The sequence below is a fragment of the Triplophysa rosa genome, linkage group LG25 (genome assembly GCF_024868665.1).
Source record: "Triplophysa rosa linkage group LG25, Trosa_1v2, whole genome shotgun sequence".
Classification (NCBI taxonomy): Eukaryota; Metazoa; Chordata; class Actinopteri; order Cypriniformes; family Nemacheilidae; genus Triplophysa; species Triplophysa rosa.
In genome coordinates this window covers 10,616,560-10,638,002 of record NC_079914.1, presented here as the reverse complement: position 1 = coordinate 10,638,002, position 21,443 = coordinate 10,616,560, and the positions used below count along the sequence as shown (strand labels likewise).

The 21,443-nt window shown below is 39.7% G+C and overlaps 1 protein-coding gene across 11 annotated transcripts in view; it reads left to right on the top strand.

Annotated features, from left to right (window-relative positions):
* Nucleotides 1-21,405, top strand: part of cdc14ab (cell division cycle 14Ab) — a 29,066-nt gene extending 7,661 nt beyond the window's left edge. For 4 of the 11 annotated variants that reach the window (XM_057325331.1, XM_057325335.1, XM_057325330.1 and 1 more), the window contains 12 exons: nt 1,391-1,470; nt 7,978-8,044; nt 9,717-9,779; nt 10,281-10,368; nt 10,778-11,008; nt 11,276-11,414; nt 12,060-12,213; nt 12,999-13,099; nt 14,176-14,223; nt 15,600-15,728; nt 16,500-16,854; nt 19,764-21,405. In XM_057325331.1, the coding sequence (XP_057181314.1) occupies nt 1,391-1,470; nt 7,978-8,044; nt 9,717-9,779; nt 10,281-10,368; nt 10,778-11,008; nt 11,276-11,414; nt 12,060-12,213; nt 12,999-13,099; nt 14,176-14,223; nt 15,600-15,728; nt 16,500-16,854; nt 19,764-19,793 (1,485 nt within the window). In that variant the 3' untranslated portion in view covers nt 19,794-21,405. Of the gene's footprint in view, nt 1-1,390; nt 1,471-7,977; nt 8,045-9,716; nt 9,780-10,280; nt 10,369-10,777; nt 11,009-11,275; nt 11,415-12,059; nt 12,214-12,998; nt 13,100-14,175; nt 14,224-15,599; nt 15,729-15,894; nt 15,992-16,499; nt 16,855-19,763 lie in introns of those variants that run through there. The other 7 variants (XM_057325340.1, XM_057325332.1, XM_057325334.1 and 4 more) reach the window with 4 other exon arrangements.
* Nucleotides 21,406-21,443: the final 38 nt, after the last annotated feature.

The following is a 21,443-nucleotide window of genomic DNA, read 5'->3' as shown; positions in this document are numbered from 1 at the left end:
AATTAATATGCACAGTACACAGACATATATTATGTAAACACAAACTTTTATTCTGGATGCGATTAATCAGCCCTAGTAAATCTGACTTGATTAATATTAATACAGTCCACTTTTAAATGCAAATAATATTGGCATCTACAGAGTAGATTGTAGATCATTTAAAATTCTAGTCTTAAAAAAGACCCCTTAAAATGGAGTGTGCTTCCTCCAAGTTGGTCTACAAGGAACGGTAACATTTAGTCGCCTAAATTTAACTTGAACCTTGATCCTGGGTTTAATTCGACATGGTCTTAAATGGAAACTAATTTGTCAAAACTCAAAACCCTGGAGAGTACCGTGGGAGTCTACAAATGTCTACAAATGAGAATATTTCCCTGAAAATGAACTTTGATGTCATCTCCGACAATGAGATTCCTCGGAAAACCCTTGATCCTCTTTGCAGGTTTTGTGTATGCAAGGGCAAGCTTTTAATGTGATGTTTTCATCTTTCTCTTCTTATCAGTGGATCTTCTGTTTATTGATCCAGGCTTGCATGCAATATCTAAACCCGTTCTAGCAGCATGTCTAACCTAGTATTATCATGCAAGGAAGATTGTGTTCTGGTTGAACAGCTGGGTCAAGATGTTCCATAGTTTCTCTGGGTCACACGGTACAGTCGGGCACAAAAGAAACAAACAAGCGCTGGCCCTTCTCACGGGACTGAACTTAATCTGCGGAACTGTTCAGCTAATTGTTCGGTTGGTGCATATTTCATTAGCTTGTGCAGATTTGACAAAAGCAAAAGGTCTCTTGCTGACCAGCCTTCGCAAACAAAGTCATTTGACCTCTGCCAATGACAATCCTTAAAGGGGCAGTTCACCCTAAAATGAAAATGATTTCATCATTTATTCACCCTCCAAACTTGTATGACTTTCTTTCTTCTATAACACATAACACTTTTTGCATAACACAAAAGAAGATATTTTGAAGAAACAACAACATTGGCCCCCAATGACTTCCATTGTATGTACACAAAACCACAAAGACATTTCTTAAAATATCTAAATAAAACAAGTCATGTACAGGTTTTGAACGACACTACGCTGCTCCAAACTTCACTTATTTTTCTTAGCAGTGTTGAAGTTGGCACTGCCATGCTGCATTCTGACATCAACCTGTTGAAATGTCAATAGGGACTGGCATGGCTAAATTGTGCCGTGAAGTCGTCCCAACTTGAGAAGGGCCCCATTGTGCTGAGCCACAGGCTCTCATCCGTGTGACACATTCTGTTTTCCAAAGTGTGATTGCATGTTTGTCGGGACACGGGTGGAAGTGGTGAGGTCCGAACAAATTGTTCTCTTCAATGCAAAAGAATGATGTCATTTTCTGTGCTTCATTTTTTCTATTTTAGGTGATTTACCTTAAGAAAACACCGGAAGAAACCTACAGAGCTCTGATCTCCGGATCTAACGCCTCGTATCTACCCTTCAGGTAGGATGCCTGCATGTGTCACCTGCAAAAAGGAAAGTTACATGGACACCCGAGCCTCTCACGTGCCCGGCCATTGTACGCTGAATAATAACCTTAATCTTATTCCATGTCAAACCTTCGTTCGACCAAACAAGCGCATGGTTTTTTGACACGAAAAGATGGTTTGAGCTGCTGTTCTTCCCAAAACTAAGATAATACACATTTCGCCCTCATATCCTCATTTCGCCTAGTTTGCCGTAATCTCATTTGGCTTGGCATGAAATATTGTATCCTGTTGTGGCTCCGAGGGTTTTTTGTTAATGCAGTTGAACTACTTTTCCGAGCCAAATGAACCAAGAAAGGGGAGGATGAAACGGAAGCGTTGCGTGCCGTGAGCAGAACAAATATTAACTTGCTGTTCGACCTGGCTGTTTACTTTCATATCGTGCATATCACATAAGTGAAAATTGCTGCAGGGTTAGATTATCTTGCCGCTTCTGTGTAGCATCTCTACTAAGGGAATTTAGCTTTGGTGATTTGAGATTACAGAGTACAGCATGCACAGAGCCTGCATAATCCAAAAACACCATTGAGCTGAATATGGTGCCTTTCCCAAAAAAACTACAGCACTAAACCCTTTGAGCTGGTTTCTGGATCTGGTCCCGTAGCGGCTACTGTGTTTTTGTAATGCGCTTTGTTGGATATGTGAATGGGATTAATAGACGATTCTGTTGTGAATGGGTTTTCTTCTAGCACAATAGTGTTGGCATTATAACGTTTTGCTTTGAGTTTATTGGAAGGTGCCGGTGTCTGTAACCTTTATATTGTTTGGCAACCGAAGCAACAAACCAAAACGATGTTTAAAGGGTGATTAAAAGAATATATAGTTGCGGTTGGTGAGTTATGATGGTCTGGCTGTGGCCTGGCGGTTGGCACACCTGCTTCAACACGTTGAATTGCGTTGTGATTATTTCGAAAATCCAGTATATTTTTCAGACTGTCACAGATAAATGCTTCCAGTGTTGACAACTTGGTTGATTTATAATGGGAGAGATTTAGTTTGGTGTGAACACCCTTTATGGGTGGTCTCTTTCGTTTTTCAAGCATTAGGTCACTAGATTCTGGATATTACTGCTTTATGTAATGTGTTAAAGGGATAGTTCACCCGAAAATAAAAATGTTGCCATTTATTCAACCACTTATGTGGTTTAAAATTTTTGTTGTGTAATTCTGAAGTGATCTCATTAAGATTAATGTGTCTCCATGCTCATTTTTTCTTCCACCTCTCTTTTCCCCATCTCGCTATGAGTAAGTCATAACATTATGCCAGCGTGACTGCTGGTCCCTTCCTCCACCCCCCTGCCGCCCCATGCGAGATGCCAGCCATGACTCAAAGACGGCCCCCTTCTGTTTTCCATGACAAAAAATTCCCACAGAGATGGTATTCCCTTCCGTCTCAAAGATGTCTTTTCTTATTGAAAAACACTCTGTCAGATGAAAATCACAGGCACGTAGCGTCTTTCTTTACCATGAAGTTAGTATTCCGGATTGGTCGAGCCTGTTGGCCGTTTTTCCCTAGCGCATGAGTTCTGACCCCTCAAATGACCTTCGTGTTTATTGACCCAGAAACAAAAAAGCCTGAAGTTCAACCAGGCCAAGCACTTCTGTGTAGATAAAGTGCATGCGCACATATGAAATGAGATGGGAAGAAGATCCTTGAGCTCATTGGATAGAAACATTCATGTCCATTTGCATCCAATAGGCCCATGTGGGGTCATCAGAATTTTTAAAACGTCAGTCGAATTTTTTTTAAACTGGTAAACCCAAGCCTATTAGTCCATTTCGAATCTTGAAATGTGCTTTAAGTGCGTCCAGTATGGATTCACTCAGGCCTTCAGACTGTTTGGAACCATCAGTCATTGAGTGCAAACAGGAAAGAGCAGATTTACTTTGCAGTAGTTATTAGGGCTTTTCCCAGATGGCTAAAATCCCCCTTTTATATTTCGCATTACAAACTCGTGTATCATTGTGGGAAAGTCTTTAGTTTCATATTTTTTCTTTCATTTGTACTAGGAAGTCCTCATACAAATTAAATCACTTGAAAATGAATTTTTGGTGGTTGTCTTAGTCATTGTCTATTTTGTGTGGATGTTATCTTGAACCCTTTGCAGCGATGCCCGTAGATTACTTCCCGAAACATAAACCTCAGATTTATGTAACAGTTAATAAAAGTCGAGCCACTCCTCGGGCTTGTTCAGGCTTGTAGGAAAGCAAATATTTATCTTAGCCACAGGGTTTAATGTTCATTGGCACCTTTGTCAAACCTAACGCAATTTTTTTAGTCGTTCTTGTGCCTACCTGACATTAACAGAAATTAATGATGTTTTTGTTTCACAGTCCATTTGACCTACAGTTTAAACTAATGCAAAATAAGTTTGCGCCCAAAAAAAACTGTGTGGCTAAGAGAGATTTTAATTGTTTGAAATAATTTTATAATTGACTTGTTGGCAATCTGTTTGGTTAAACATCTGTGTTTGCATATAATGTATTTTTATTATCAAAAAGCGTTAGGTGATGCGGCACAGAATGCATGCCTCTTTAGATTTGCTTTATGTAAATTTATGTACAGTAATTTTCTTGAAATTAGTTGTTGACGGTTGTAAATTTAAGATAAATTAACGATAATAAAGTTGCCGCACAATAAATAAAAAAAAGAAAAAAGAAAAGAAACCTCACAAATCGAAACATTGATCGGTTGACAATCGCTACTGGCTACACTCACAAATACGCGCTAAAGGAAACAACGGGTTTGACGTCGACCGAAGCGTTTGTTGGAATACCGCGACACGTTTACTAGCCATGCCTCTAATATCACCCTTATTCTCCCTCTTTGTTTGTCGTCCTGTCTGTCTTGAAGGTTAATTGGGCCCTTGTTTCTCCACAAAGATGTGATTGTTAACAACGCAAGGAAAGAAAAGGGCTTTGTCAGCGCATCCCCCCACTCGGCAGCCATAGTCACGGCGCTCTCAGAGACAAACAGTACAATGTGGTTATGTAATGCTTAGCAAGTTGTTAATTCCGAAAGTAAATAGAGTTGTATTGTTTATGAGGAGCTTGGGGTCCCAGTGAGAAACGATGAATGGGCCACACCATCTAATAAAGCAAAGCTGTGTGCGAGAATGACTCATGGTTGCGTTTGTCACGACCAGAGCAAGCGTTGCGTAGTGGAAGTTTAATTCTGGGAAACGTTGAAGTCGCTTTTAAGCGAGATGTCACATCTTCTTTTTTATAGCGCAGGCATGCTGAAGAGTTTACTTGAATGAATGATCTCTGCCAGGCTTGAATGGCTTTCGGACAGCCACTTTTAGAAAGACTATTTTTAGTTTTTACATTAGGTCATTGTGGTTAGAAATTGGACCCACGTTTTAGGCGATCCAAATGCTTTCTGACTTTATCCGTTGGCTTGTCTTTGTGCTGCTATTTTTTTAAGAGACTTTTTCCACGCAGTGTCCTCCTCGGAACGAAACTTGCATAATCAACAAGTATCCACCCAATAATGGAATGCGCAGTGTGACCGTAACTCATTGTCTTCAAGAGATTTTTTTTAGGACTTAATTGTTATAACCTGTAAATTCAGATTGTTTGGTAGGAGCAGTTTTATTCATATTAACTAGTGTGGTTTTGTTTCCAAACACAAGATTGGCGACTTGCTTCAGTGGTTTGGATGAAGGGCTGTGTGGTGAAAAGTTCAGGCCTTGCCGTAGCAGAATCCTTACGTAAGAAAGACGAATAAAATCGTCTCGTCTGGCCAGATATTTGGCAGTCTGAACAAGGAACAGTTTTTTTGTATGCAAGATTTTTTGAAGAATGTTGGTTAGCAAACAACATTGGACCTAATTGACTTTCATTGTATGAACACAAAACACGAAGACATTTCTCAAAATATCTTCTTTTGAGTTACTCGGAAGAGTCAGAAACAAGAAAAAAGGTTTTAAATGACATGAGGATGAATAAATGGTGACAGAATTTTCATTTTTGGTTGAATTATCCCTTTGTTTTACTCCTCTGAATGCCGAAATGAGTCCAATGAGCTCATGTATTCCTTTCTAGTTCGATCGCCGACACTTACGTCAATAAAGTTTTGTGTTCCGCGATGTCCCGCCAGTGTTTCCACCAGCGCTGAGGCCAAACAAGGAAATCTAATCAGAACTTCTTCATCATTTGAGGTTTTCATCGTCCTGTCATTTTCCTGCTTTCATCATGTAAGCTTTATATTAATTCATACCTTGACTCGTGAAGTTACCCAACCTGCTAACTCTATAAAGACCTTTGGACGTTTTATGATTACAAAGCCATTTTCCCATCAAATCTGTGCCTGACGTTCGCTGGTGGCAGGTTACGTAATGGCAGTAATGTGTGGCTTGCGGTTTAGGCATCTGTAAGCTTGTTCTCGACACACGCTCCGTGCTTAACAGCTTTGCTTATCCCGGCCTTTTGAGCTCAGCCTTTGATTCCAAAGAAAAGGATTTGTTTCTGAATGCTGCCACCAGGCCATTCTGGTACCTTTCTTTGTTGGGAAAAGTAATTAGTGTGTGGTACAAACATTTCTGAGATTATATTGTGCTGCTGTGGTTCGGAGAACGGCTGTCAGACCTATTTGTGGAGGTCTATGATGTCATCATTAACCATGTGGTTCAAAGCCTGCGATTGACTCTTTCTGCCTCTTTCTGGACACAAAAGAAGATATTTTGAGAAATGTTTTGGTGGTTTTGTGTCCATACAATGGAAGTCAATGGGGGTCAGTGTTGTTTGGTTACCAACGTTGTTCAAAATATCTTCTTTTGTGTTCTGCTGAAGAAAGAAAGTCATACAGGTTTGGAATGACATGAGGGTGTATAAATGATGACAGAATTTTCATTTTGGCTGAAATATCCATTTAAATCTGTGCAAGGCACTTAACCTATAGATGTTCCAATGGGTGATTACAGTAATGGACAGGGTTGGATTGTTTAAAGCAGGATTTGATCATCTCCTGGCTTTCAGTCACGCAGGTGAGACATTACGTAACCCAGATGATGTTAGGCTGTAAATTGTGCTTCTTTTTACGTGAAATCAATTGATTCTGCATTGTGGACTTTATCCAGTCTTAATCTCTAGGATCCTGCTGGTTGTATAACAAAAATAGTGAACAATTTCTCTTTTCCTTAGTCGGAATTGGAAACTAATGCTTTATTGCCATCTCTGTCAATAAAGAAAATTGCAGGTTACTTTATGAACTCATAGTGGCATGTGTTGAAGTACAAAACGGTACCTGTCAGCTTCGATTACAAATCTTTATATAAGCTTATATTGTTGTGAATCAGGGTACTAGACTTTTTGACTACCCGTGTTTTACTTGTTTCTTGTACTTGCTGGCTAAACTTTTGTTTATTATAATTGGCCCAAAAAGCATGATTGCAGCTTTAATGTAAATGTACTTATTTCATTCTGATAAAACTGGTACAGAAAGATTCAGAACATCTGAACTGAAAACAACATTTGTACAGGATTCCCTAATCTGAGTTCATGTTTATTTGTAAATCCAGCTGTTCATGGTTTAAAGTCTTCATGAAATGAAAGTGAGGATTGTCTGGAATGAGAAAAAAGGGGCGGGGCTTGATTTCATCCTTCGAGAATTGATTGGATTGGTTAAGGTTAGAACTGCCTCGCCATTGGACAAACAAAATGCTCCCACCCTCGCGCCGACATGCGTCTTGAAGATGTTGCGTCGGAGGTTAAGATATGTTTTTAATAAAGATTATGAAAGCACATGAATCAATATACACTGCAGTATTTTTAAAAATGACAAAACTGCAAAATTACAATCTACAACTTGCTTTTCTTCTGTTCTCTTGAGCAGTCTCTGCCTATTAAATGGAATGGAAGATGAGCATATTATCAGAGCGATTAGTTTACACACACTGGTTTTAAAGACGTTTTTTTGATTTTGAGCGGTAGGCAAGTATACAACACCTCCATGATCTCTTGTGGGAGTTTGGGTATGCATGTGGGTGAGCGCAGTCCGATACTTTCCATCGAGCCACAATGGGAGACCCAGTAGAACGCTGACCCACTTTTTATGCAACCCAGCCTCTGCATGATAAACAGATGCATAATGCAGAAATCTATCCAAAGAAACTCGGTCGTTCCTCGCATTAGAGACTTTCAATTCAGCCAGAATTGCCTTGACACCACAACATCACCAATAAGTAACAACCTTGTCCATGACATGTCTATTATACCGCCCTGACCCTAGAGATAACCCCGTTGCTGTCATCTTGTGGGTTATGTACATCTTCCTCACCCGAATACAAAGAGATTGACCCAGTTGCATTCACGTGCAGGTAATGGTTTACTCTGGATGAAACACACTCTGTGTGTTGATTTTTCTTTGCACGTAACAGGCCGGGTCCTTCGGTACGGGTGAGAGAATGAAGGAAGAGGGTGGAGGGTTTGTTTTTAATATGCTCTCTCTCTCTTTTCTTTCAGAGATGCTTCATTTGGGAATTGCACATACAATCTGACTGTTCTCGACTGTCTGCAAGGCATAAGGAAGGTGAGACATACACTTCAGTATACAATTTATTTATTTATAGTTTTTTAAAACAAGTTTATTTATTTGTTTTATTTCTAGTTTTTTAAAATAAGTTTATTTATTTGTTTTATTTCTAGTTTTTTTAAATAAGTTTATTTATTTGTTTTATTTCTAGTTTTTTTTTAAATAAGTTTATTTATTTGTTTTATTTCTAGTTTTTTAAAATAAGTTTATTTATTTGTTTTATTTATTAACTTAGGCATTAATGTCATTTTTTTATTGAAACATTTTGTTGCTCATTCCTATTCTGATCTCAACGCCAACTTTATCATTGCCATTTGGTAGGATGCCATTCCGAAATGTTTTCCGACGGTTCTGTCACAGTAGATGACATTCCCTAATAAGGTGTTGCTAGTAGAAGTTGTCAGAGTTGTCAAACTGGCTGCCAGGTGGATGATGCTCTCGCTCACTTTGTGTTTCGTGAGTGTCTCAGCAATGGCCTATCCTAGCGTGTAGGCTAATTTCAGCGTGACTTCAGCCCGACACGCCGGAAAGACTCGTTCAGCGCGGCGAGCATGCATTCTTGAGGACGCTCCTGTAACCCTCTAGTCGCCTTAGTCTTTGGAATGTATTTGTGTTCAACCCGCATCAAAGAAAAAACACGACTCCTTGCATCATTTAATCATCGGGTGTGACTTTCTTTCTTCTGCAGAACACAAAAGAAGATATTTCTAAGCTACGCTGGACCCCATTGACTTCCATTGTATTGACACATCCACGGAGACATTTCTCGAAATATCTTCTTTTGTGTTTCACAGAATAAAGAGTCACATACAGGTTTTGAATGACATGAGGGTGAATAAATGATGACAGAGTTTTATCTCTTCAAGTGGATGATTCAGGAGACTTAGGCCAGGTTGCCACCGGTAATTAACAGCAGCTCATCCACACCGTCGGTGACACAGCACACACAGATTTTAGCGGTAAGCCCTCTTCCCGTCAGCAGCAGAGAGGGCATCTGGGCTCGTTCGATTAAACCGGTCCATGACCAGAGAACGGTTACATAACAACAACCCGGGAGATACCACACAAGCTGGCCTTCGCTATCAGATATGCATCTGTCAGGGGTAAATTGACACGGCTGTCTATCGTACCTCTGTGTGGAAGCTGCACGTGTAGTTGTTTGCATGGTGCAGACAGAAATGTTTTATTCTGGGTGGTATTATGGTAATGATAGTGATGGATTATTTTGTTCATACTGCATTGTTTTACTTAATAGCATTCATCTGATTGGTCCATTAGAGTGATGTAACTGTTTTTTTTTGGCCAGCTTGTGCTAATCCCTCACCCACTGTGACCTTCCCAACATTCAACTTTGAAGCAGTTTGACAGGCACATCATTGCTATATATACTGGAAATGTTTTTGGTAAAGCTGCAGTTGTCATTTCTGCCGTAGCGCCGTATGATTTTAACATTACGGCAGCATCACAAAATTTGGATGCACCAAACGTGAGCATTGTCTGCTAAATGCATACATAAATGATCGTCCTTATTTTATGGTTTGTATTATGGGATGAATGACTTTTCAAATCCTGGGTCAAACGTCTGTGTGGAAACTTTTCAATCCTAGTGTTTATTCTTTCAGTAATTTGTTTTCATACAAAGCTGATGTTATCAACTTTGTTTTTCCAGGCCCTTCAGCACGGCTTCTTGAACTTCGAGACGTTTGAAGTTAATGAGTACGAGCATTACGAGGTAACAACACCCTCTTGTTATGAATCGCTCATGTTAGCCGAACCGGCGGGAGAATGACATTAATCAAACCTGTTATGTAATGGTGTTTATTCACGCGGCCCAAAGACTTTTAACCTAATGACAGCGTCAGATCAATCGTACACGTTGTTATAACGTTTCACACCACATGAGCATTCGCTCTAGTTTGCTCTAGTATGCACTTGCTATGATTGTTTTGTTCAACTTCATGGCTCTAGAAGATGGCTCTTTAGGAAATTGCATTTTTACTACATGAAAACCACAGTTAGTTACTGTGTTTATTATGTTAGATTCAGTACCATTTGTATTACTGTAGATTTACTATGTATTGCTAAGGGATTGCTCAAGATTATAAAACGTTTTCAGGATTTATTGTAGTTTTTTTTCCAGATCTGGACAAATTGGTCAGCTGTCATGCCTAACTGCTCTGTTTTTTACATTTATCTTTTAGTTTTTTACTTATTGTTTTTTCCTGTGCTTTAGCGTGTAGAGAATGGAGATTTAAATTGGATCATCCCCGGCAAACTTCTTGCATTCAGCGGCCCTCATCCCAAGAGTAAAGTAGAGAACGGTAAGATGGACAGATGGTCACCGTGCATGTAGCCGTTTCATCACACACCAAAAACCGATATTCTCCATGTTTGTAAATTAACCAAGCCTTGTTAAATACTACAAATGATTGATATTTTAATAGCTTTGATAAAGAGCAAACTGTGGTGTAATTCATATAGGTGACAGTAGAGGGCGCTGTTGTTTTAGAAAATACATGTATAGTTAGTGTACTTTGCTAGGGCAAGCACACTTATTATTGTCCTAATGCTTATTAGTATTTAACTGTTTGCACAATAGACATGAATGACACCTTAAACCATGTGTGTGTGTTTTTTTATAAGAAGAAATGTCTGCCATTTCTTTTCTAAATGGTCACAGTTATGAGACTTTTGGGTTTGTACATGTAAACCTCTTCTCTCTGGTTCCAGGTTATCCCCTCCACGCACCCGAGGCTTATTTCCCTTATTTCCGCAAGCACAACGTTACCACCGTAGTCCGTCTCAACAAGAAGATCTACGACGCCAAGCGCTTCACGGACGCCGGGTTCGACCACTACGACCTGTTCTTCGTGGACGGCAGCACGCCCAGCGACATCATCACCCGACGCTTCCTGCACTTGTGCGAGAGCACGGATGGGGCGGTTGCCGTGCACTGCAAAGGTGAGGTGGCAAACGCTTGAATCAGAGATATGGAAATGTGACCACAGCGTTGCCTCATCGACCTACTTACATTTTGCCAAAGAGGATAGTTGTCATCAAAATGGTAATGATCTTTGTTGCTACGTATTGCATTAAACATTAGCAAGCTTTCTATTTTGGATTACAATCATTTAAAGTCTGACAGGTTTTATGAGGTTATTAAATAAAAAATAAAGTTCCAGTGCATCTATGCGGTTATAAAACTGTGTTTCTCCCAACCAATCACAGCGGGTTTAGGCCGGACAGGTACTCTGATTGGCTGTTACCTGATGAAACATTACCGTTTCACAGCCGCCGACGCCATCTCCTGGATACGCATCTGTAGACCCGGGTCCATCATCGGACCCCAGCAGCATTACCTGGAAGAGTAAGTCGTGACTACCCACAACGCACCAATGCACTTTTCGAGCACTGTCCTCCCTAAACAACTTTTTGTCTTTGACTGAATATTTTCACTGTTTATTATTGATGCAGATAGAGGCTAAGATCATTTGAGGCTTGGTTGAGGGCCCCGTGTTTTATTTCTAAAAGCTTGAAGGGCTTTTGCCTACGTGAGTGTTTTCAAGAGCGACGGAGATCAAAAAGGTTAACAGATGTTCCAGATCCAACTCGATGCAACATTCGTCCTCCCATTGACTCATTAAACTCTGGGAAAGACAGCACACGTGTTGGTTCATACGAATAAATCCTTTCGCGTACTCCAGGCATTTCTGTTACGTTCTGATTTAAAACAGAACTCTGGTCAAGTGAAGGGCAGTTAAGGGCAATCTCTGAAGTGTTTTGTTGGGCCGAGACGAAGCACAGCACGCAAGAATCCCCGCTAACCTAAATGCATGGATGCTTTGTTATCTCCAGGCATAGTTTCCTTCTTAGGGCATTGTGAAACGTGTGAGATTCCGATACGATGAGTCCATTATCTGGAATTGGCACGGAGTACTTGGTCGAATTGCTTGTATTGCGCAGATCTTTTTTCCTCTTTTTGTGCTTCTCACGCTCTTTCTTACCTGTGCAGGAAACAGGCGAGCCTCTGGGCCCATGGAGATATACACCGCTCCAAACAGAGGCAGTATGAGGAGCGATCTGTCCCTCACCTGATCTCCAGTATAGACAACCTCTCCATCAACACCTCTATTTTCAAATCTTACAGTTTGGACCGCATGGAAGAGGTGAGACGTTGTTCTATTCTACCAAGACTCATATTTTTGTGTGAGTGAACAGTACAGAAACTTAAGACATTTTTGTTTAGGAATAATGATAATTGCTAAAAGTCAATTGAATGTCTTCGATACAGTTACGTGAGTGAAATGTGTAAATGTCTAAAATTCGTTTTGTAGACAAAAAATTGTTCTTCAAACAGTTTCTTTCAGGCGTGTCAAACGATTAATCGCATCCAGAATAAAAGTTTGTGATTGCATATGTCTGTATACTGTGCATATTAATTTTGTATTTATAAACACATACACTTACATGCATACATATTTAGGAAATATTTATTTATATTTACTAGTGATATCAAAATTAATATTATTAATTATTTATATATAATTTTCTTTTTCTTAAATATATGCATGTATGTGTATGTTTATAAGTAAAAAATTAATATGCACAGTACACAGACATATATTATGTAAACACAAACTTTCATTCTGGATGCGCTTAATAATCGCGATTAATCGTTTGACAGACCTAGTTAGACAAAGCTAGATTTTAATTAAATAAAAATGCTATTGACATTACTTTTGATGACTTTGACTGCATAATAAAGAAAAGCAGCCAATAGGAACCCAGCATGGGCAGGAACTATTTCGGTATTGTTTGAAAAGTTGGCTAATATCGGAAGGTCAATATTGTTGATATTTTGTGCATGTTTATTTTCTCACATACTTCAAGTTTACAAGATGCTTAAACTCACAAGACTGTTCTTCATAGCATTTTCTCTTTTTTTTTGCAGAAAGATTATGCCGAGAATGACCTCGGGATGACTCAAGGAGACAAACTGCGTGCCTTAAAAGGTCGACGGCAACCCAGGTCTGCTACGACCGGAGCCATAAGGTAAGACGCCCATCTTGTGCATGCACATTTTTCTATCCTAGCCAGATAGCAAAAATGTTGAATGTTTAGAATAACCAATATAACATTAATGCAACAGTAAAGGTCCTGTGTATGAAATTTAGCGGCGAGGTGAAATCTAGTGGTGAGGTTGTGAATGGCAACCAACGGCTCACTCCACCTCTCCCCTTCGAAACACTACGGTGGCTGACACAGGACAAATATGTCGTCATGTTTTTGCTTCTTTGCCGAAGGAGATAACGTATTTATGAAACACGCTCTGTAGAGCAGTTTGTCCATTTAGGGCTACTGTAGAAACAACACGATAAATTAATTCAAGGGGACTTGTGGTGTATGTAGATAGAAATAGCTCATTCTAAGGTAATAAAAACATAACGCTTCATTATGTAAGGTCTTTACACACCTCTGAAGACATAGTTAGAAAAAAATTACTATTTGGACCTTTAAATCGATTATCTTTGCTAACTATGGAAGTGTGCAAAACGCTACGCAAACACTTACCGACGTACAGCACATGCTTGCTTTACCTCTGCAGAACTACATTTTCGTTCACGCTTAGGCCCTGAATCTAAAAAAAAAACAAAGCTGGTTTAAGATCATAACACATCATCTGTCCATTAATCCACACTCACACTTTAATGAGTCACATTACATAAATGACGCGCAGTCCTGTGTTGGTGAATAGAGCCTTTTATCACGCATCTTTCAACTTCCATTAGCTTTTAGCTCAGTGAAGAGCTAAATGATGCCGGTTGCTTGTCGCCTCGCAAACGCAAGACACAGAGCTGAAATGATTACAAAAGAACACCGCGCAGGGAAGAAGAACGATATGCCAGCCGCTGAGCTGGTTGGCATAGTAACGTGGCGTGTCTTGGACTAATGGTTTGTCTGTACCTGAGGATGGGCAGACTAACAAGAAACGATCTGGTTTGCGGCTTTGTGTCGGTTCTATGAACATCACTAGTTTCTCTTGGTTCCAAAAGAAAAAAAGAAAAATAGCACTAGCGTGCACGCATGTAGTGTACTACATAACATTGTGCATGTTCTTTCACCAACAGGCTTGAAGACATGAAAATGCACACCCGATCTGCATCACAGCCTCTCAGGTATCTTCTCTTCCTCTGCATAAAATCAAAACTTTTAACAATTTTAAAAGAACCTGTTGAGGGTTATTGTAGCAGAGGGCATTTACATGTAAAAGTCTTGGTGATACAGTCAGGGAGATCTTGACCAATATTTTATAAATTATCTTGGGAGTATAAATAAAATGATAAGGAACGAATACAATCTACTCGCTCTGTTTTATGTACCCTCTCAAAGATAAATCATACCCCTCCCTCCCCTCGACGCTAATAAAACGGGATCTTCAAGTACCGCTCGTGAAGAACAGAACACAACATCCTCGTGCGTGATGATGTCGTCAGTAATTTCAACAGGCCCCGTTTTAGCACATTTAAGCCCTGATGTAAATTAAACGGACACTTGCGAGCAAGTACGCCGTCCTTAATTGATTTCCATCAAAGAGCGATGAAGAGACCTCTCGGACAACTGACCCTCCTTCTCTTCCTGTCTGCACTGTTTCACAACAATGAACGATGATACAGTTTTCACTTAAAGGGATAGTTCACCTTCATTTTTTTACCCCCAAATTCTTGCATTTGGTCACCCTAAAGTGACTATTACATTCCAGTGTGACCTTATTGGTTTTATGGAAGTCAAAAGGAAAAGTACTGGTGTATTTTGTCTGCGTCATTAAAGTGAATAGGGACTGGAGCTTTCAGGCTTCAAAGCGGATTCGGTCACCATTGAGGTATCATTAAAGTGGCCCATCGGACTCGTGGACTTTATTCAAAGTCATCATAAGCTGTCATAAGATGGTTTTGTGTGACAGACTTTGATGTTGCTTGGATAATTTTGTACAAAAGCTCCAGTCCCCATTTACTTGAATAGGATGGAAAAGAGCGACCGGCATTTGTGCTTAATATAGCAATTGTGAATGGCATAACAAGTGAATGATGAAAGAACTTATTTTTGGCTGAACTTTTCCTTGAAATGAAGTGAAGACAAGGGCTGAGAAGTGAGTCAAAGGGGAGGTTTTGGAGTGGGTGATAATGGTGTAGAGACTGTGGGGGTGATTGACGTTAAAAGGACGTGATTGCGGTATGGAGGGCCGCTGATAAAGAGAGCACTTAAAGGGACAGTTCACCCAAAAATGAAAATTCAGTCATGATTTACTTACCCTCAGATTGTTCCAAACCTGTATAAATGTCTTGGTTCTGTTGAACACAAAGGAAGATATTTGGAAGAATGTCAGTAACCAAACAGATCTCATCTCCAATTGACTCCCATAGTTGGGAAAATAAATACTATGGCAGTAAATGGGGGATGAGATCTTTTTTTACTTTTATAAAGCTGGTAATTCAACATCACTATTTTAAAGTGGCTTTTAAAGAGTATGAAAATGAGAGTATTTGTTTTACAGCAGAATGAAGCCGACAGTCACCAGCCAGGGCTCCGTCTCGCCACTGAAGTCCTCCAAGGTACCATCATCCTCATCCTCCGCCTCTGCCAAGCGAATCGGTCGCTCTTCCTCCTCCACCAACCTCAAGAGGTGAGGATCACCTTCCCCATCTTCATCCTGTTTCCTCCACTCATCTCTACACTTTTCTTTTGTTCATCTCTTTGCTTAACTAATCGTGTTCCACGATTTCTTGCACATTTTCTGTCTACCGATTTCCTCTTTCTCTCATCTTTTTTCTTCTGTCTTCTCCTCACAGCTCCCTGGCGGCTTTCTTTCCTCTCTGCGACTACCCTATGCTCTGAACCGGTGAGCAGCAAACACGAGGAACCAAGATGGTTCGGTTCATGCTCTCGGTGTGTGCTAGCGACACTTTTCTTGATGTTATGTAATCAAGAGCGATGTCACGTACTTGGCACTCTCTCCAAACCAGCACTTTTCATTTCATATACAGTCATACTGATGTATTTTTGGATTCACTTTTTGTAGTACTTGACAATGTGAAGAGCACCTCATATCTCCAAAATGCAATTTTTCAGGAATGGGGAAAAGGCACTATTTTTTTTAAATCATTAAACACTGTGATGTCAAAGTTGACAAGCTCTTTTCAATACTCTTAATTGGTTAAATATTTGCGAAACCCCCCAGAAAAACATGAACGGTGACCAGTAGTAATGATTTATGAAAATAAAAATCATGAAATGTGGAGATGCAAGTTTTCCCTTCATTATAATCCGCTCCTAGTCCCTTTGTCAGATTTCCCATAATCCCTTACTGTTGATATTGCAGTGTGTTGTGTGGTGATGTGTGGTCCTCCCTACCCGTCACCCATCATGTCTGTTTTCCCTCCTCCCTCCCCTCCAGCACCCGGTTAGCCAGCTCTCTTGGTAACCTGTACGAGCCTGACGGCGAAGCCAACAGCTCCGTGAACAAGCCCTCCCCCTCCTCCTTCACTTCCTCTTCCCAAACCCTCCGTACGGCCTACAGCGGCCCCCACAATTACCGCTATGAGGTCAACAATAATCGGTATAATATGTCTAGCACCCCGAACACTGGTCCAGACAGTGGGCGGAAAAGTCTGACCTTCAACCTCAACCACACCAGCTCGGTGGGGTCTTCCACACTTGGAAGGCTGGGGGCCGAGGAACAGGGGGCTCACAGGAGCTCCCAGACGGGGCTTAGCGGGCTCTCTGCACGCTACCTCAGCCGGTCCATTCCCGTAAGTGATGCCATCTACCTTCAACCCTCCCGAGATGCACACATTCAGCAACAGCTTTTAGGTCTCTTACAAAAATCTATCTTGGTAACCATAGTAACCGCCAATATTCGATAGTTGTGAGGATTTTTAGTTGTTACAGATTTCTAAATTGTAAAATATTTTAGTGTCTTCATCAAATTTAAAAGGAGTAGATTTTCGTAATTGCAAAATTCCTACTTGTTATATATATATATATATATATATATATATTCGTGTTTTTTATAAAACTGAAAAATTTCCATTATCATGAGTTTCCAACTCATTAAATGTTAATGTCTTTATCAAACTCAAAATACATTTTCGTAATTTCCTATTTTTAAATATGTTTGTCTTTTAATCAAACTTAAAGAAATTTTCGTTATTACGAGTTTCCAACTTGTGAAATATGTTAGCGTTTCAAAACCTTTTTTTGGTATTACAAATTTCCAACTTGTAAAATGTATATTCGCGTTTTTTTTACAAAACTCTTTTATAAAAAAAGAATGTTTCATTATTATGAGTTTCCAGCTTGTAAAATGTTAATGTCTTCAAAAGAAAGTTTTGTAATTATGAATTTCCAATTTGTAAAATAGGTTAGTGTCTTGATGAAACTTAAAGAAATTTTCCCAAGTTCCAAGTTTTCAATTTGTAAAATCTGTAAATGTTTTAATCAAACTTGTGACGCTGTGTAAAAACCAAAATAGCAGCAGGCTCAACTGTTAAACTTAGTTACCAACTAATATACGTGTATTTGACGTCATTTTATCGTAACCAGCATTATCTGGTGTGCTTTAATTATTTTGCAAGAGTATGAAGAGGTTATTAATCTAATGATCAAGTATTTTGCTGTCATCAGCAGCACAGATCGATGTTGCCATAGAAACTAATTATTTCCGAGTGCATGTTGTCGTCTACTAATTTTGATTGTTTTGTGTCATAAGTGCATCATTACATCGTAACAAAACACCCCATGACAAATGACAGATTCTTGAAGCTCACATGGTTCGGAGAAGATTTCTTATTGATGCGGTCGTAACAACAAGCAACTCTTGCATTTTAGCACAAACTGTGGTTACCATGGTAGTTTCTTGTAAGGGAATCATTCCTCCCACTCTTAACATGATTCCCATTCTGTTTTATTTTCCATTTGCAACATGTCACGTCTTCTAACATTCGCTTTACCTTCACCTTGTCTCACTCACATGCATCTTTTTTCTCATAATTCCAGTCTCACTTCATGTACTCTGTCTCTAGTGTGTTCTAATAAAGCTCTTATTTAGACGTTCAGACGTAGACCTAATTACCGCCGTCAAGTGAGCTTTAATGGAGTGGTCGGGATGAGATTAATTTTTCAATTCCAAGCTAATCCGCCACCTTTTAACTAGCTCGAGTGCATCCCACGCTAGCGCCGGCAGGGGAACTAAGCGAATGCATAACGAACAAAAATATTAACAAAAGGCAAAACATGATTCATTAGGGACACGGGGTGGAAGGAGTAGCTAATATTTTTTAAATATGTGGTTAAATGCTGACAGAATTGTTTGGGGTTGACTTAAGACTAACTACCAAGTCTACTAACTTATTAATGACATCTTAATGCTGCTGTTTGACGTCATGGGAGTGGTAGAAGCTGCCAAAACGGCTAACTGTCGAATTGACGAAACATCAAAAAATTTAAATTAGCACAAAGGTTTCAACATTTTTCATTTGTGCTATTTTAATTGTGGCTATTAACAGAAAGGGTGATGACAAACAGGTCAAGGGTCGTCCTCTGTCGGTTCTTCTGTTTCATTTATTAGAAACGTTTGACTGCCGGGTGACCCGATGGCGCTCAAGCCAAAGGTAAAGAACATGCGTTTGTTTTTTATCAGACTGTTGCTCATGGACCCTCTCCAGAACTTTCGACTGTAATAATGTTGCCCGGACGTTGCCTTCCCGGGGAATTTCCGGTAACTTTACCATGTCCTGTTTGTAGCTGTTGTCTAGTGTACATTAGCATTTTTTAATTCATGTGATTTCACAACTTCATAGGCAGAATGTCGGACACGTTTTTTTGTATCTCGGACAGCTCGTGCCTATCTTCTTGAATATCACAACTACAAAAAAGTTTATATTTATAACGAGTTTTTAAGTTAGTCAGTCTTGTCGCATAAAAAAACGCATTGCATGATCCAGAGTTCTTGCATGTTCTCTACTTTGTGTTGTTTGGTCATTTTATCGTTCACTTTAGCCCATCAAGTCTGTCTTCTTTCTCAGATAGGACAGGAATGTGTAAGACTTCCATACAATGTGTTTGTTTTCATCCTGATGGCGTGAAGTTTCCTTTGGCTTTTTGCCACTTTATTATAGTTGAGAGTAGCGAGAGGAAGAACGAGGTCAGGACGTGTTGGCAGAATGATTGAGAAACGCAATTTGCCGTGCCATGCTCGCTAGCCGCTCGGAAAGCGGTGCATTGTGCTTCATAGACGTATAGATGACACACGCTGTCTGGTGTAGCCTCCCACACGCTGTCTGCTTTTCTATGAAATCTACACTTTTGTCACTTCTTCATTTCATAATTTCATTGTTGGAACAATTATGAATAAGCAGCACTCAACTATGCACGTAGCACACCTGTGTCTTCTAACCTAAATGGCTTTTTGCACAAAATCACCCCCATGCACACGCAAACACACGAATCAGATGAAAATTAATTTCTTTCCGCACTTCGGCTCTTTTTGTTGTCATTTCACCTTCATTTACGTCAGCAGGGGGATGGTGATGTTTCAGGGTGGCTTTTTAGACTTTATTTAAATGCCCTCTGTCATGTAATTTTCCCTAATTATGTGGGTAATCATTTCTGCTCTTCTCTTTTCCACTCTCACCTTCTGTTTTTTTTTTGTCTTTTACAGTCCCTTCAGTCTGAGTATGTTCAGTACTAAAGCGGCGACTCTTCACTGACCCCGTGCGCCCAGACTGATTCTGACCCGCGAAGACCGCACTGTGACCGACGACCCTCCGGTTTAATGTGCGCTCAAAAGAAAACTTATTCAGGAGGTGTGTTTAAGACTTCAGTAGATGGTGTGCGGATGCAGTCGCCGCTGAAAGAAACCGAAGCTGACCGGGGAACTGTCATACTATACATCTGTCATAACAGGGTTGAACTGATCTGGAATCTGACAACTAACCTTTGCCATCCTTTTGCCACTTTTTCTTTATTTTATTTTTTTAAAGAAACTTGTGTATGAATACACACAAAAGATATTTTTAGAAAAAGTATTTTGTACTATTTTTCCTCGTTGTTTTATCTACACGTGATCTTACGCTTGACGACGAAGCACGTTCTGCTGAGATATTCGTACGTCTGTTAATAAGGTAATCGTTCTGACGCAAATATCATGTTTTTGTCTCCTGAGTGTACTTGCTGAATAACATATCAAGTGCAGGAGCTATTTTTAAAAGGTGCAAAATGGGTTGACGTCATCTTCAAAGGGTTTTAGGGCACGTTTAGGCACAGGAAAGCGCATGTTTTTTTATTTTAATCAGGTTGTAGGGGTCTAAGGTGGTCTGCTAATGAGACCACAATCATTAGTGAGCGAAAGAACGGATCTCCATTTATTTTTCAATGTATAAGAAGGGCTTTGTTTGTTCGGTGGAGTAACAGGGTGGACTCCTGTTCTTTTCCCAGGCCTTAGTGACACCATACTGTATGTTTTTATTAAACCAACACTGCTCTGAGCTCGCGTGGCTCTTGAGAGCATGAAGGGCTGTTGAGAACGTAAATTCGTCGATGCTTTTTCTCGCCGCTTTCACCAGCGTCCCTGAGCACCTTTCGGCTGCGGGTCTCCACATGCACCTTATTTGCATGTTGTAGCTTAAACGCTTTCAATATACATTCAGCATATTTTGTAGACGTTCATATAAATAACTAAACCCTTGTTCTTAATGCACATAACGAATGTATTAACGCAACATTTTTGATCAAGCGACAGTGTGATATGGTTTGCATTCTTAAAATCTTGGGTGTTCGTATACGTTTACCAGCACGGTTTAAGCTACAACGCTTAAATATTGACTACACATTAAAATGATGGTAGACTAATGACAGAATGTTCACGAATGGGTGAACTAACCCTAAACGTTCTATTTTTATGCAACTGCGTTGAATTCTTGGATTTTGTTCATAACTAATGACACTTTTGTTGTTGTTTATTTTTCACCCTGCAGCACTGTACATTCCATAAGGTGTTATAATCTTTCTGTATATACATTTTGGGAGAATCTTTTTTGATTGAAGAATTCTACCGCTTTGATATATATATATATACATTGTACTTGCTGTAAACTACTCTTTTGCTTATATAAAAAGTATATATATTTTTGAAACTGTGTGTAAAAAACAAAAAAATCTAACAATGTTACTGGAGCAAACGTCTTGATTTTCACAAACGTAGTTAATGAAATGTAAAATACAAAGTAGTGGATTGTACATTATTCTTTTACATTGTAAACAGGCTTTCAACGACCAGAACAAAATAAACACGATTTCAAGCGTGTGGGATCCAGCGTTATTACTTTTTCTTTCATTAAAA